The 16,835-nt window shown below is 42.3% G+C and overlaps 1 protein-coding gene across 2 annotated transcripts in view; it reads right to left on the bottom strand.

Annotated features, from left to right (window-relative positions):
- Positions 1-16,523, bottom strand: part of PRR16 (proline rich 16) — a 259,929-nt gene extending 243,406 nt beyond the window's left edge. For both annotated transcript variants that reach the window (XM_075067516.1, XM_075067517.1), the window contains exon 1: positions 16,172-16,523. In XM_075067516.1, the coding sequence (XP_074923617.1) occupies positions 16,172-16,330 (159 nt within the window). In that variant the 5' untranslated portion in view covers positions 16,331-16,523. The remainder of the gene's footprint in view (positions 1-16,171) is intronic.
- Positions 16,524-16,835: the final 312 nt, after the last annotated feature.

Below are 16,835 nucleotides of genomic sequence, written 5' to 3'. Positions count from 1 at the left end.
TGCTCGATAATGTTAGTGTTATAAAGCATGGTATCATAAATATCAGGGTTGGAAGGGACCTCAGGAGGTCATCTAGTCCAATCCCCTGCTCAAAGCAGGACCAATTCCCAACTAAATCATCCCAGCCAGGGCTTTGTCAAGCCTGACCTTAAAAACCTCTAAGGAAGGAGATTCCACCACCTCCCTAGGTAACCCATTCCAGTGCTGCACCACCCTCCTAGTGAAAAAGTTTTTCCCTAATATCCAACCTAAACCTCCCCCACTGCTACTTGAGACCATTACTCCTTGTTCTGTCCTCTGCTACACTGAGAACAGTCTAGATCCATCCTCTCTGGAACCCCTTTCAGGTAGTTGAAAGCAGCTATCAAATCGCCCTCATTCTTCTCCTCTGCAGACTAAACAATCCAGTTCCCTCAACCTCTCCTCATAGGTCATGTGCTCCAGCCCCCTAACCATTTTTGGTGCCTCCACTGCACTCTTCCAGTTTTTCCACATCCTTCTTGTAGTGTGGGGCCCAAAACTGGACACAGTACTCCAGATGAGGCCTCACTAATGTTGATAGAGGGCAATGGATCACATCTGCTCAGCATCATGATCATGCAATACACTCTACTACATAAGTCTACAAAATGCCATTAGCCTCTTCACAAGCGATATCAGGCACACTGTTGACTCATATCCATTTCTCATCCAAACCTCTAGGTCCTTTTCTGGAGAACTGCTTCCTAGCCATTCGGTCCCTAGTCTGTAACAGTGAATGGGATTCTTCTGTCCTAAGTGGAAGGACTCTGCACTTGTCCTTATTGAACCTCATCAGTTTCTTTTTGTCCAGTCCTCTAATTTGTCTAGGTCCCTCTGTATCCTATCCCTACCCTCCAGCGTATCTATCACTCTCCCAGTTTAGCATCATCTGCAAACTTGCTGAGAGTGCAGTCCACGCCGTCCTCCAGATCATTAATGAAGATACTGAACAAACCGCCCAGGATCGACCCTTGGGCACTCCGCTGAAACCGGCTGCCAACTAGACATAGAGCCGTTGATTGCTACGTGTTGAGCCGATGATCTAGTCAGCTTTCTATCCACCTTATAGTCTTCATCCAGCCCATACTTCTTTAACTTGCCAGCAAGAATACTGTGGGAGACCGTATCAAAAACTTTGCGTGAAGTCAAGGAATAACACAACCACTGCTTTCCCCTCTTCCACAGACCCAGTTATCTCCTCACAGAAAGCAATTAGTTTAGTCAGGCATGACTTGCCCTTGGTGAATCCATGCTGACTGTTCCTGATCACTTTCCTCTCCTCTAAGTGCTTCAGAATTGATTTCCATGATTTTTCCAGGGACTGAGGTGAGGCTGACTGGCCTGTAGTTCCCTGGTTCCTCCTTCTTCCCTTTTTTAAAGATGGGCACTACATTAGCCTTTTTCCAGTCATCCGGAACCTCCCTCAATCGCCATGAGTTTTCAAAGATAAAGGCCAATGGCTCTGCAATCACATCTGCAACTCCTTTAGCACCGTCGGATGCAGCGCATCCGGCCCCATGGGCTTGTGTTCGTCCAATTTTTCTAAACAGTCCCGAACCACTTCTTTCTCCACAGAGGGCTGGTCACCTTCTCCCCATACTGTGCTACCCAGTGGAGTAGTCTGGGAGCTGATCTTGTTTGTGAAGACAGAGGCAAAAAAATCATTGACTACATTAGCTTTTTCCACAACCTTTGTCACTAGGTTGCCTCCCTCATTCAGTAAGGGGCCCACACTTTACTTGATTTTCCTTGACTTTCATCTTGTTACTAACATACCTGAAGAAACCCTTCTTGTTGCTCTTAACATCTCTTGCTGGCTGCAACTCCAAGTGTGATTTGGCCTTCCTGATTTCACTCCTACATGCCTGAGCAATATCCTCCCTGGTCATTTGTCTAATCTTCCACTTCTTGTAAGCTTCTTTTTTGTGTATAACAAAGGTGTTGGAATACCAGAACTCCTGTACACTAAGCATTGTCTATAACAGCCTAATATACAGAAAGGGCAACTGTATTAGACTGTTTTCAGTGGCTAATAGATTCAAAACTAGGCATTGATGGTCAATTTTTGGTGTGATGATCAAGGCAGGCCATGGATTTACTACGAGCAACCAATTTCATGTGAATGAAGTGACCAAAATGACTAGTATTGTTTAAGAACACAGGGCTAGCTCCTCTGCTGCTATAAACTGACACAGTTGTATTATCATTATGTCACTTTATATCAGCTAAAGATCTGGCCCATGCAATTTACAAATAAGCAAAAGTCATCCAAGACATCATTTCTGCCCTTTTTTTTTAATTTATTTTATTTTGGTTGATTTCATTTCATCATATCCCTCAACTCAGTCTCAGAGACAAGTCTGTGTGTCTCTTAAACTCAGTTCCTGGATCACCTTCGCTATGGTATATTCAATACTTTTATTAACATTTGCATGACTTCACTCTTTTCACCTAGTTCTCTGCTCTCATTTTTAAAGTAAAAAACCTCTGTAAACAGGTTCCATACAAAAAAATGCTTTTCAACAATAAAATATGTAAAAAGAGTAGACTAGGCTAATGCAAACTAGTTTTTTTTCTGGTGCTGTGAGCTGCCTTTGGTCATCACTAACTCCCATTTCATGAGAACCTAACACATAAGTATTGGTTTGGTTTTGGTGTCCTATAAAAACCTTCCTCTCTGGCCCAAGGCAAGGTGGCAGCAATCAACACTTCATACAGTATTCCAGGTGAATTTTATCAATACCTAAGAAGCCTTCTCCATTGCAAGACTCTGATTCTATGATTCGCAGTAACTTACATCATCACTTCTTGTTGTGTAATTTACCCATCTGGAACTACTACATAGAATCTGATCTGCAGCAATGCACTGGCCTGATAGCAAGGCCACATTCCTATTCAGAGCCACTGCATAAGGCAACCACCAGGCCTTGTACAACTATCCAGGTGTCTATGCAAAGTTGTCTGGTTAAGTTGGGTTCTCAGAAAAGGGACCCTACCCCAACTCCAAACATTTCTGGAAGGGACAGTGTGAGGGGGGCCATCACCCATCCCCATTAATTTTTACCTCCACTGAGGGAAATCTAATCCATGCTGCCAGTTCAAGCTGCCACAGTTGAAATTATGTGAACTATAGATGCATCAATTGTACCACGTGCCCACTACACCTCTTCAAAGCCCAAAGGTTTATTCTCTGCTGATTACCTGTTACAGAAGGCCAAGATCAATGGCCCAAGGCAGAGAAACAACGGATCTGCCCAGCCTTCTTTCTGGATCTGGATCTAAGATGGAAATGAACTTTTAACCATGGGGAAACCCAGCTGTGGATTCTGAAGGACTGAAACCTATCAGAATACTAGGTTGGAAATGGGAGTGACCCCTAGTAAACTATTTAGCATATGTTTAGGCTCTTTTATTGTTTTAATATGTTTTCTCTGTAAGGCTATTATAAGAATAAATGTGCTTTCTTACAAAGAGCTGTGTGGTAACTTATAACTGCAGACAATAAACAAGCGAAAGCCTTTGGAGAGAAAGCAAAGCACAGGCATGGACCTGTTGGGGCAGTCTGGCTTGCTGGGGATAGCACTGAGAAACTATCCTCTATGCCTAGCATCCTGTCTCAGATCACAGATACAGCAGTACCAGAAGAGTTCATCTACACCAATTATAACACACATTTCTTGCAGACTGTATGATCATCACCAACAGTGCCCACAGAAAATAAAAGCATTTAGTTGGAAGCTAAGAACCACCATTTATTAAAAGCAGCAGCAGCAAAGTCTTTGTTGAAGAATGGAGTGAATTTTAAATAATATTTTTGGATGCTGAATTGGAAAGCCTGGAAAATAATATTTGTTTAACCCCATATGAACTCTAAGAGAAAAAGCTTTCATCTTATAATGATCACACACACACACACACACAACTCCATACTCTGACACCATGCAGGTCTGTTACTACTAAATTGAGAAAGAGAAGGAAACATCACATTACTAAAGTTAACTTCATAGAAGTACCTCAGCACAAATACCATCTGTGCATTGAATTACTTTAATACTTTAAAGAGACTAATACTTTAAAATATGTACGTATCAAATTGTGAACTGACAAAAAAAAAAAAAAAAGGTTTGACAACCATTGGTACTGTAGTCCAGATTAAACAGGAATACTGGAGTGAACTTGAGGAGGGGTGGGAATGGAGAGAAAAGAATGCAGAGAGAAAAGAAAAGCTGTTTCCAGAATTGGGAGTGTTAATATGAGTCAATAAAAACTGAGTAACTCAAAGTTAAGGCTTTTATCTCTCTGTGTTCAAGGGAGTTCTGCAGAGGTTGGAATGTGATGGACAAAACTAATCAGGACAGTTCACAAAGTTCATTTAAGTAACTGCATGTCACTGTGTTTGTCATGACAATTTAATTTGGAGGGGGGAAAGCACATACTAGTGCTAAAGAGAAGCCTATGTTATGTACTGTATTAGGGACAGGAAATCTCACTTTCAAACCCACTATGTATTATTGGGTTTGAAATTAGGAACTGTTTATTACTGTGATTTTAATGCCAAAATTTTGAAGCTTGTTTTGGTAATATAAATGTTTATTGGGAATGCTAATGTTCATAATATACCATTATGGCTGAATATGTAATAGATTTGATTTAATAACAAAAGTACTTGTGCCAATTTTGTTTTCAATAATTAGTGCATCTTCAATTTATTTTAGCTAGCCTATTACTTGCTCATTAGAAATACTCTATGTGCTTATTTAATGTTCTCTAAACAGTCATGGAACTATTTTTTAAAAGCCTTTTGTTCTCGTCTTAAGTTTCAACAAAATATATGAAAGAACGCACAAAATGGAAATAAGCACTTCAAAAATTACAGTATGCAAAAAAGAGTCAATCATTTTTGTTTTGCTTAATATTGGAGTTAGAAAAGATGCTAGACCTGATTCTCCATCCCTTTACATAAATGAAGATAGTGGAGTTGCACTTGGACAGAGATAGTGTAAAGGAACTGAGAATCAGCTCCGCGTTGTTCATTTGCTAATGTTTTCATATTTATTTTTTACTTTAATTCCCTTTGGAGAAGCATTACATGAACCTTCTATTTTAGTGCAACAGCATTGGCAATGATGGCTAAAATTTTATAATCTACTAAAGGATCATAGTTTAGAAAACAGAAATATAATCTTCTAGGCATTTGGTCAAACCTTCTATAATTCAGTTCATGACCCACAAACTTTGGATTACTGGTTCTCAGTAATAAATATAGGGACAGATTCAGATACCCTTTACACACACTGAGTAGTACCTTACTCCACTAACTTCAGAGGATAACTTGTCATATAAAGTGGAACTCAACATGAATTAAGGGTAACTTAATTTGGCCCTTAGCTTTTAATATGCATCACGGAAAAGGGCATAATTCCTTTATGAGTATATCGCATGAGGAAGAAGAAAGAAAAACCAAATGTGATTCAAGATTGACCTAATGCAGAAATTCCCAAGAAAGGCTTCAATAAAAACAATGTTTTAAAATTACAAGCATTCTTCTGATTACTGAGCAAATTTAATCTGCAATGAGTTCTGGAAATGATTCAACCTTCAGTGCTGTCAAACTCCATTATGCACTGTGGCACATGTTGCGAGAAACAATGGATGAGTGTGTTAACCTTTAAACACATATGAACATTCTATTATCTACAGAGAAGAGAGGACTGACAATACTCTTTTTGTCTGGAGGAGATTGCTGCTAACTATTCCAGTTCATTTTAGTTTAATAATATTAAACCAAAAATGAAACACCAATGGACTCAAGCCTCCTCTGCAATGGACATAAAGTGCAGCAGAATTGCTACTGTTTTGGGCAGGGGCGGCTGAAGGCACCAGCACGCCAAGCGCATGCTTGGGGTGACAAGCCACTGGGGGCGCTCTGCCGGTCACTGCGAGGGCAGCAGGCAGGCTGGCAGCTTGCCTGCGGAGGGTCCGCTAGTCCCGCGGCTTCGGACCCCTTCATGCTTAAAGCAAGATCTTCAATACCTCTCACAGTGAGATCATGATAGGAGAGGACACTGAGAATGGCATCCATGGCTAGCAAGAGAGTCAATGACTTATAACCAAACAAGAGACTGGTCACAAGCCATGTGGGAAGGGGGCACTGGCTGCAGCCTTTCATCACAGAGCCTATGATCTAATGTAGCAATGGCTTAGCTATACAGGCAACGTGCACCTTTCCTCAGGATTAGCATGAAAAGACTGCTTCCTCCCTATACCACTTCTGTTTTTCCCCTTGTACTAAGGGGATCATCATAAATCAGGCTTTGCACAACGAACCACAACTTCACTCAATATTTGCAAGTCTGAGTTATTTCCAAGATATCTGCAAACTTCTAGAATAAAAACCATTTAATTATCTTTTTCATTCCAGCAACTGACAGTTCCAAATGTTATAAAAAAGGTGAAATAGCAAAAGGTTCCCATGAATGTCTGTATAATGAGAAAATTAGATTACAGAGTACTACAAGATGAATGTTATATTTGTAAAGAAATACATATTTATATGACAATTTAAACTGTAATAGCTACATATGGCTATGGCTACCCAAGCAGCATCTGTAAAATATACCTTCCAACTATGCTAGGCCAGGAAATTATGCTCCATCTTGTCAGATGAGGACTTGGCCACAATAACTTATGCAACTCCAGTCTCAATAATTACAGTGCACTGAAAATGCTCCAGCTGGTGCAGGATATGGCAGCCCACTGACTAACCAAAACAAGGTGTCAAAAGCACATCACTCTGGTGCTTTGTACACTAGCAATCCATCAAATACTACATTAAAATTTAAGTCTTGGTCTTAATCTACATCACCTTCAACAAGTGGGGCCCAGGTTCTCTCCGGGACTCTTTCGCCCTGAAAGATTAAACCCAACCACATTAGCTGTTTTCCACTGGATCTATCAAAAGTGAGACTACAAGAGTTAACAATAATCATGAGACATGACAATATGCAAAACCCAGATCTTCAACCCAGCTTTCCCACACAACAACGATCATCATTTTTAATAATCTCTACCAGGGCTGGCTCTAACTTTTTTACCGCCCCAAGCAAAAAAGAAGAGTGCCGCCCCACCTTACTGCCTCCCGCAAGCACCGCGCCGATGAAACCCCCACCCACGGAGCACCACGCCGCCCAAAGCCCCACCCCGTCCAAGCGCTGCACAAGCCCCCATCCTCAGAGTGCCGTGCCGCCTGGAGCCCCACCCCCCTCCGAGCACCACGCCACCAAAACAAAAAAAACCCTTCCAGTGCTGTCCTGACAACCCTCCCCCCCTCCCAAAAAAACCACCTGAGTGCCGCCCTGCCCGAAGGTGCCGTCCCAAGCATGTGCTTGGTCGGCTGGTGCCTGGAGCCAGCCCTGATCTCTAGGCATGTGAAAAAAGGAAGCTTCAACAAGGTGCATGTTACTTCACTTGTGAAATGTAACACAATTCTGATACCCTTGTGAAGAGTAGGTATAATGCCTAGATTAGACAACATTCATAACTAAAAAAACATGTTTACGTTTCATCATTTAAGCCTCTTATTGGCTTTCTGCACTTCATTTTGCTGAGAGAGGGAAACTAGTCTGGTTAGTTTCACCTTTTTAAAGTCAGTTCCACTTTCTGGTTCTACTGAATTGCCTCAGCATTACTGTGTTGGTTTTTAAGGATTTTCAGGTTTCGATTTGCTTTTAATTTAATGAAAATCTCTCAATTCAAGTTACATGCTTTGAAACCCGTTAATTAATTTTTAATTTTTATTGTAATAACTGAATGAGAAAGAACAGGATTGTTAGATTTTACATTGCGCATTTTGTCATTATGTTTAACAAAATTGGTGTTCACTGACTTTTTGATAGGCTTATGAAACCTTCTTCCATTAAGATAGTTGTGCCTAAAGCTGAGGAGACTGGCAAAAACTTCTGAGACAACTTCCAGGACAGTCCTCAGCCCACCCACACACCCAGATTTTGTATTGCCCCAGTTTCTTAATCAAAATATTGTGCAGTACCAAGTGAAGGGTGTGTGTGTATACACACACACACACACACAAACACATGCATTTGAATATGGCTAAGTGTAAACGTATGCATCTTGGACCAAAAAACATAGGCCATACTTACAGAATGGGAGACTGTATCCTGGAAAGTAGTGCTCTGAAAAGGACTTCAAGGTCATGGTAGATAATCAACTGAATAAGAGATCTCAGTGCAATGCTATGGCCAAAAGGGTTAATGCGAACCTTGAATGTATAAACAGGGGACTCTTGAGTAGGAGTAGGGAAGTTATATTTTCTCGGTATTTGGCATTGGTGCATATACTATTGGAATATTACGTCGAGTTCGGATGTCCACAATTTAAGAATGATGTTGATAAACTGAAGAATGATTAAAGGATTGGAACATATGCCTTACACTGATAAGACTCCAGGAGCTCAATTTCTTTAGCTCATGAAAAAGAAGGTTAAGGACTGACTTGTTCGCAGTCTAAAAGTACATCCATGGGAAACAGAAATTTGATAACAGAGGGCTATGACAAGATCCACAACCATTGGAAGTTGAACCTAGACAAATTAAGACTAGAATTTTTTAAGAGTGAGGATAACTAGCCACTGACTCAATTTACCAAGGTTTCATGGGGGATTCTCCATCACTGGAAATTTTTAAATCAAGATTCTTTTTTTTTTTTTTTTAAAGATAGGCCATATGACTTCCTTGAACTAATTCCTATATGAACTAGAGCCTATGTTACACAGGAGATCTGACTGGATCATAATGATCCCTTCTCACCTTATAATCTATGCACCTATAGATATTCATATACACAGACGTACATACTAAACAGCAATAACTTTCTGAAATCTTAAAAATGTATCTGAGTTTAGAACCCAATCTGTCTTCCACTGAAGTCAATGGCAAAACTTCCAAGAATAGAGTCATGCTTTGGCTATACTACAGTTTGTTTTCTAATCACTGTTAGAAGCATCTAGATTGAATGAAGTTCATAAAAGCGTACATTTTAATACTTATTCTAACTGTGGTACTATTTTTACCACCAAATTTATATATACATTCTATTTAGTTCATGGTTGTACAATAATATATTATACTTTCAAGTAATTTTGTATTTCACAAGCAGAATGAATGTAGCTGAAAACAAAATTTAGCTAGCATAAATTTGACAGCATACTTCCTTCTGTCAAGTCACATGATGTTAATAAATAGTGTTGTATGCATATATTGGTTCTTTCTATTAACTGTATATTGTACAAGAATGAAAGGAGTTGCTAACTTATGGCAACCTGATTCCAGTCAGATGCAAAGCAATTTCACCCAGCATCACATTAGCATTTAATGTGTCCCCGATAATCCTAAACTAAGCATCAGAGGTTCAGGACCACATATGAACTTTGTAGCTATTTACTGAACATCTGTAAGAAGTTTACTTTAATAATATTTTTGTTAACATTTTAAATGTATAAATACTTTATATACTCTTAGCTATGAAAGGAGTAACAAAACTATGATTCAGTTAACTATTTATGGCCCTTTTTGGTACCGCTGAACAGATCACAAGTGAAGAATCTGTGCAGTGCTTCAGATATATAGTGAATCATACTCTGCACTCATTACAAAAGTGAAGGCAAAGATTACAGCTACATACCTCATCAAGGAAATGGGATGAGGAAATCTGAGGGAGAAGTGTACTCCTGGCAAGAATGGCAAATCTTGGAGCATATAATCTAGATGTGTAAGCCACCAGTCACAAGACATCTTGGCATTGATGCCTACACAAAGCACTATTCCTGGCCACACCAGTGCAACACACATGAAGGCTTCAGTCTAAGGAACATAGAGTGCTGTACGTCAGTCTTCCGCTCCATCAATCAGATCTGGATATATGGGCTACTCTACAATGCTGCACTCAGAGCATATCTACCAATGATATATTAACAGTGGGGGAGGGCTGAGGATTAATGAACCCTTCTCTCCAAATCCCGTTGTAGCACGTGCATCTGACCATGCCTGAACTATGACCTCTGTATGCTGGAATGTCATTCCATAACACAGTGAGGGCATCGCTGCCTACACATCAGGAATTTGGATGCATGATACAATTAGAGAGATAACAATTGTTCTTCCATCTCCTAGAGGGGAAGTCTCTGTAAATAGTCTGCTGCTGCACATAGCTTGTTATTTCAGGATCAGACCTGAAATACTGTATCTTCTCTTAGCTAGAGTACCAGCTGTGCACAATAGTCTTGAGTGAAGAAACTGAGACTATTGGGAGTTGAGCTATGATATGTCTGCACACATCTATCCTAAAGATGGTGAATACAGAATATTCAACATAAACATGTTTATTTCACCTACAAGAACTGCACACCGACCCTATCATAGGAGAAGAGCAGTCACCTCAGTAACGGATCGGGCCATTTGTTTTATCTATTAACTTTACCATCGCCTGGAGCACATTATCGGTTGCTCAGTTCACTCCTGAGTTTCCTATCTCATAACTTCACTGAAATGTAACATTGTGGAAAGGGGTGGAAAGGATTATTTATCCTTTTTTTGGTTATCCAAAACACAGAGCTCTTTGGGAGGGCTCAGAATGGGGGAAGTAGAACTGGGGAAGCCAGGACTTCTTTTGATGCATGAATTAGGATTTTCCAAGATTTCCGGGGAATTTAGGGAGGAGGGTTGATTCAATCCTACAACCATAATTTTGATGAGAGTCAGTCAACTGAACAATATTCTAAATTCCAAACTTAGGAACCACCATGTTCAAACCGTAGCCACTAGGACTTATGTTTCTCATGCGAGATACACACCTCCGTTTTGGATTGCACTGAACACTGGCAAGGGCTACAACAGCTGCTTCCTTTTGATAAAAGGTTGAAGCACATCCATTCACCAATTAAAAGCTCGGCAAATGTTTCATAAATTACTGTCAGGAATCTGTTCTGGTTGATGAGTTTTTCCATCTCTATAAAAGTATTTACCAAATTATTCAATATTCGAGATTTCCCTAGTGCAATCAATACAGGAGGGGGGAGACTTTCAAATAACAATAACACTATATTACAGATACAAGAGAAACCCCTTTTTCCCCACTGAACTCCCAGAGAATGCAGAATTTGGGCTACAACATGCATTCTATGTCCATCAACACCAAAGAGAAAGGAAATAATTCCTTAGAATTTTTAAACAAGAGGACAGAAATTCAGTTAGCTCTTATGGTTTCTTATAGTGCCATCACCTTAACATCTAAGTGCTTCACAGGTAAATAGGTAAATTCCATCTGCAGAACAAGAATCAGTGTTAAAAATGTTTCAAAAAAGACTTCGATATCCAGTATTCTGGATGGGCGAATTTTAAAATGAACTACATTAGGGCATACTCTTGTGGTGGTTGGTGACTATTCTGAAGGGGCCAAAAAAAAGTAAACAAACAGGAGCCATACAGCTCAGTTTAAAGAGCACGTTCTTCCAATACAAGATACATGCTGCAATTAACACACACCCAAAACAGCTTTTTCTTCTAGCAACAACACAACGATGGCTGTTTCTAGTGAGTAAACTGCACCCATGGAAGGACTAGACATACATCAGCTGCAATGCAGAACTTGTCTCTCACACTATTCCATCCTAACAAGTCTCCCAGTCACTCCTTCACTCTCCTGAGTCTCTTGTGGCTGCCTTAACCTAAACTTACCAATAAATCATGGTAAATTATACAAAGATTAACTTCTGAGCCACAACAACTCCATTACAACAGATGATGTAATTTTGTCTTCTGTTTCAAAAGGAATTTTAATATCTTCAAGACTTGTGTGTCTGGATTTCACTGAAGTAAATTAAGTTAAGCAAGGTTTTGCCTGTTTCTTAATACACTGGAGTATCTCTCTCAAATGTGCTCCTTACCCAGATAAACATGTAAAGCTGTCTCAAGCAGTTGGGCTGTCAAGACTTCATATGGAAGTATCGGAAGAGGTTGCAGAATGCTAACAGGTCACATCACATAGTGTTGGGCCTATTTTGGTCTATTTTTATGTTTAAAACCAACCATTTCTAAAGAGAAAGAGAGAGAGAGATCAGCTGCAGACTATTTAGTTCTGATTAAATACAGTACCATTATTCTATAAATGCAGAGCTATTTAGAAAGCAGTACTATTGGGCATTACTATCATTGTACTTGTTGCTACCTTGGAATACTACAGAAGTCCTCCTCTTTCTCTGACCTTCAAGGCCATAGCTACTGAAGTGACCAGTAGGAAACACATAGGGCAAAGAACAGATGGGAGAAAGTTAATTTAAGCGGAATACCGCACAACCAAATGTAACTCTAAGGTACAGGAGTAATCATATCCACTCCCCATACCCAGGGCCAGTGCAACCATTTAGGCAAACTAGGCGGCCGCCTAGGGCGCCTAGTGGTTGGGGGCGCCTCAAAGTCCCCTTCAGGCGAGGAGGTGGAGTGGAGGTGAGCTGGGTAGGGGAGGCGCACGGGGAGGGCTACCCACAGTAACGGGGGGGCACACAGGGGAACAGCTCCCCGCCCCAGCTCACCTTCACTCTGCCTCCTCCGCTGAGCACACAGCCCAGCTCTAAGTCTCCTCCAATCAGCGCCGCAAGCCTGGGCAGGGAGGAGAATTAGAGTGACGCCGGCGTGCTCAGTGGAGGAGGCGGAGCCGAGGTGAGCTGGGGCGGGCTCCCCAGCAGGCGTTAGCTTCCGAGGGGGATGTCTCCCCAGGCAGTGTTACTGCTGTGTCGAGGAGAGGAGAAGTCTCCCCAGGCAGGTAGCTGTCCGGGAGGCGGGAGAGGGGCAGTCTCCCAGGCAGGGTTAGCTGCCATGGCAGGGGAGAGGGGGAGTCTCTCTGGGCAGGGAGTTGTCAATAGGGGGGGGTATCTTGGCTGCGGGGCTCCAGGTGGGGGGCTGGAGTTAGCTGCCGTGGGAGGGGCGGGTGAGCTGGGGGCGGTGCAAGTGGAAGTTTCGCCTAGGGCGCAAAACTTTCTTGCACCGGCCCTGCCCATACCCATTATTTTGAGAGAGTTCACTTCTGAAGCACTGAATCTTTCAGCTTACCAGTGCATTAACTATGCATGCAACTAACAGCTACCATTCAAAAAATTGTATCATAAAGGATCCCAATCCTAAACATATGTTTGAGCCAGAAACAAACACTGTATTTGTCAATTTAGCAGCTGCAGATTTCCACAAAAGTATAAAAGAGATCTGACCTATCACAATATGGTGCATTTTTTCTTAAAAAAATAATAAAATCAAAAATAGAGTAGAGTAGAAGGCAAATTCTCAGACTGCCACACTCCTGAAAAAGAAATTCATCCGGGTACAGTACGAAGAGGAACATTAATACCACAAGAAAAGGCACTATATAAAAGAGTCTAACTGTAGCACACATGCAGTAAAGATGGAGGATAGCCAAAACATTACCAAAAGAACACTGTGTATTTGATTTAGAATGCAAATAGAAAAAGGAAAGATTTGCCTTACAGTTTATAGCCCTGCCAGGTTCCACAATAAAATGTACTTGGTTTTAGTATTTATCATGCTTTGAAATAGTGAAAACTGTTTACTAATTCACAGTTAACATTTCACTGCCTATTAAACCAGCATTTTATGTCTGATAGTCTATATTTAATATACAATAATAACTGCCTGGAATTTTATTTAATGCACGATGCTTCAAAGTCCTTCCAAACGCACAGCAATGTCTATATACAACCTATATAGAGACTCTGCAAAGCCAGACTCTTAATTTAGCAGATCTTCAGTTACTCCCTGTTCAGATAAAATATATTACAGGATTTGTCGAGAATTCTTGGGTGGATTTAGTCTATACTATAAATATAGCAGTCACATAGCAAATTTCCACAGACCTTTTCTCAAAATAGCCACAGTGCAAGATGTATTTAACTTTTATGCAACCAAACTTTTAAGAGGATATTACAAATAATTTCATATGCAACACTTATCTGTCGGTATACTGTGGTACAATGATGGCTCTTTACAAAAAAGATACTGAAATTATTATTCACAGGTGTTGACTTAGCTTTTGAGCACTGATAAAGAATCAAAATATGCACACAGCTTTAAACTTACAGCCCAACCATACTGGAATTTTAGAGTTTTGGTTTCACTTCTAACTGGGAAAAGACGGTCCAAACAAGCCATTCCCCCTCCCATCAGGCAGAGGTAAACCCAGTTCTCTCTCACAGATGCAGTCAGCCAGAACAGACATATCTGCTTAGATGAAACATGCCACAGTAAATGATGACACTTGACTTCCAACTACAGAGATCTTGTTTGCTTACAAGAGGAAACCCAGGAGTCCGGTTATATGTACAGAATGATTAACATTCATGGGGCAGAACACAGGGTAGGTTCTGAACAACATGTACTAGTGCAGCAACAGAAGCCAATTTATTCTAGCAACATTTTTAAATGTCTGCAAAGAACTGCTATTCAAATAAAAACAAGAAACATTTTTCTGTTTTTAAAACATCCACAAAGAATACAAAACTTAGACGACAGGTAGCACATTAAGGGAAAATTACAGACATCTTCCAGAAAGAGTGAAAAATCTTGGATTGTGATTATTTTAATCATGCTCATATAGAGATTGCATCTGTTATTAGTTGATATATATTCTAAATGTTAGCACACCACTAAATTAAAGACTGCCTCTGAAGGCAGAAGACTGTTGACTAAACTTGTTGAAAATATTGTTAAAACAGAAAACTAATGTTTGAGAGCAAAAAAAACACAGCCTAATACAAATGTCAAATAAAAGATTTCAGGCAATGCACACAAGCTTTGGACTTGAATTTCAAAGCATAATCCAACCCAGCCATCTGTCCATCAGTTGTGTAGCAAAATCAAGATTTGGGACAAAATCCAAAAAGGACAGCCAAGTTACATTATTTTAGCTACAGCATTTTGATACTTAAGAATATCTCTGTGGTAATTACATTCTGTCTGCAGATTAACCTACAGGAGCTGACACTCGTCCCTAACGAGAGAAACATTACAATGGATTCCCAGATATCTAAAAATCAACAGATATTTTGGCTGATGTACATCTCAGTAATTGTGATACAAGTCTGAGAAGAAAAATGCAGACTTTGCTACAATGACCTTTATACATGTTAGCAGAATCGCTGGATACTTGCCCTTTCCCTTTCCCCAATAACTGGGAAAGCCTCCAGCAGATTTATAACCCAGGGAGCCCCCCATTCCCTGTCCCCATCTTCCAGCAGCCGGAGTAGCGAGTGTCAGGCAGCTCCGGGATGAATACAGGGTTATGACTGCAAAGTTAACGTTGGAGTAAGAGGAAACCTTCCCCCCCCCACCCCCCGTAAAACCTCGGCGCAGCGAAGGCCACTTCCCCAAGGCAGGATCTGTAATAAGTTCAACAGTCCTCCCTCATCTCCTAAACATAGCATCCGCAAGAGCCAGCCATAGCAACCACCACGCCGGGAGTCAGGGTGTAAGTGGCACATCAGCTCAGAGACGGACACAAGCCTCTCCCTCGCAGAGTAGTTAAAGGTAAATCTGAATCCCCAGGGATGGATATCGGCGGGGGGGGGGGGTCTGGAAATACCTACAGACCCCTTTGCTTTAAAGGGCTGGAGAGTCATAATACCCCATCCCTCCTCCGCTAGAAACACAGAGAAAACCGGTGGGGGGCGGTGATGGAGACCCCTGGACGCAAGTGCTTAAGAGCCCCCTCTCAGCCACTGCTGGGTGGCAAACCCCATTCCAGAAAGAGATCTCCCTTGCATTCACCATTCACAAAACCAACAGCGCCTTTTGCGCGCCTTCCCGTCTCCATCGCTCTACAGAGAGCACAGGGAGCAACTGACTAGGACCCACCGAGCCAGCCGCCACCACCAGGGGCTGCCTGGCTTTCTACACCCCCCGCGCAGAGACACTAGTTGATTTCCCCTTGGCAAAGCCAAAGTGTAACCAGCCTGCGCCCAGCCCCGCGCACTGCTCGCGGGGCGCTCTCTGGCTCCCAGAGTTGGCACGTCTGTGCGCCCTATCGGGAACGTGGAGCTGGCCCCACGCCCCTCCGGTGCAGCACCGCTCACCTCCTTGAGTTCCTTGGCCACGTCTTTCAGGTCCCCCAGGACTAATTCCAAATCCTCCACGATGATCTTGATCTGTTCCTTCACCTTGGCTTTGGAGGCTGCGGGCGGACCCTCGGGTGGCGAGGAGGAGGCGGGGGTCCCCTTGGACTTGGCTGACATTCTTTGGGGGAGCGATGTGTGGGGAGGGGGTATGCAGGTCAGGAGAGCTGAGTAACCAGCGGCTGCCCGGCCCCGTCCCTCGGGCTCCCGGAGCTGCTACAGCCGCTGTCTTTCTCCCCACACATTTTGGGCTCAGGGCTCCGCCGCGCTCTGCTCTCCGCCGGGTGGCCGCACCGCGCTGCTGCCATCAACTCCCTGGGATCTGCACTGAGAGCGCCCGGGCTGCAGACGGGCGGGCGGTGCGCCTGCGCCTGGCTCCCTCCCTCCCGTAGGCACACGCGCAAGCACAGGGCATGCCGCTCACTGAGGGGAGAGAGCCGGGGTGGGGGGCAGCAGTGCTTGCGATCCCTGCGGTGCCCACCCCGGCAGCCTACTGGGCTCTCCTCCGACCTCCTGCCACGATCCCAGAGCACGCACTTCAGGACTGCTTGGCCCAGACTATGGGGGTAGGTTGGTGGAGAGGGACACGTTTGTTTGTTTTTTACATAAACTTTCCCCTTTTCTT

Source organism: Chelonoidis abingdonii, chromosome 6 (assembly GCF_003597395.2).
Source record: "Chelonoidis abingdonii isolate Lonesome George chromosome 6, CheloAbing_2.0, whole genome shotgun sequence".
In the NCBI taxonomy this organism is placed as follows: Eukaryota; Metazoa; Chordata; order Testudines; family Testudinidae; genus Chelonoidis; species Chelonoidis abingdonii.
The sequence above is the reverse complement of the archived record's forward strand: the minus strand, read 5'-3'. Positions and strand labels throughout refer to the sequence as shown.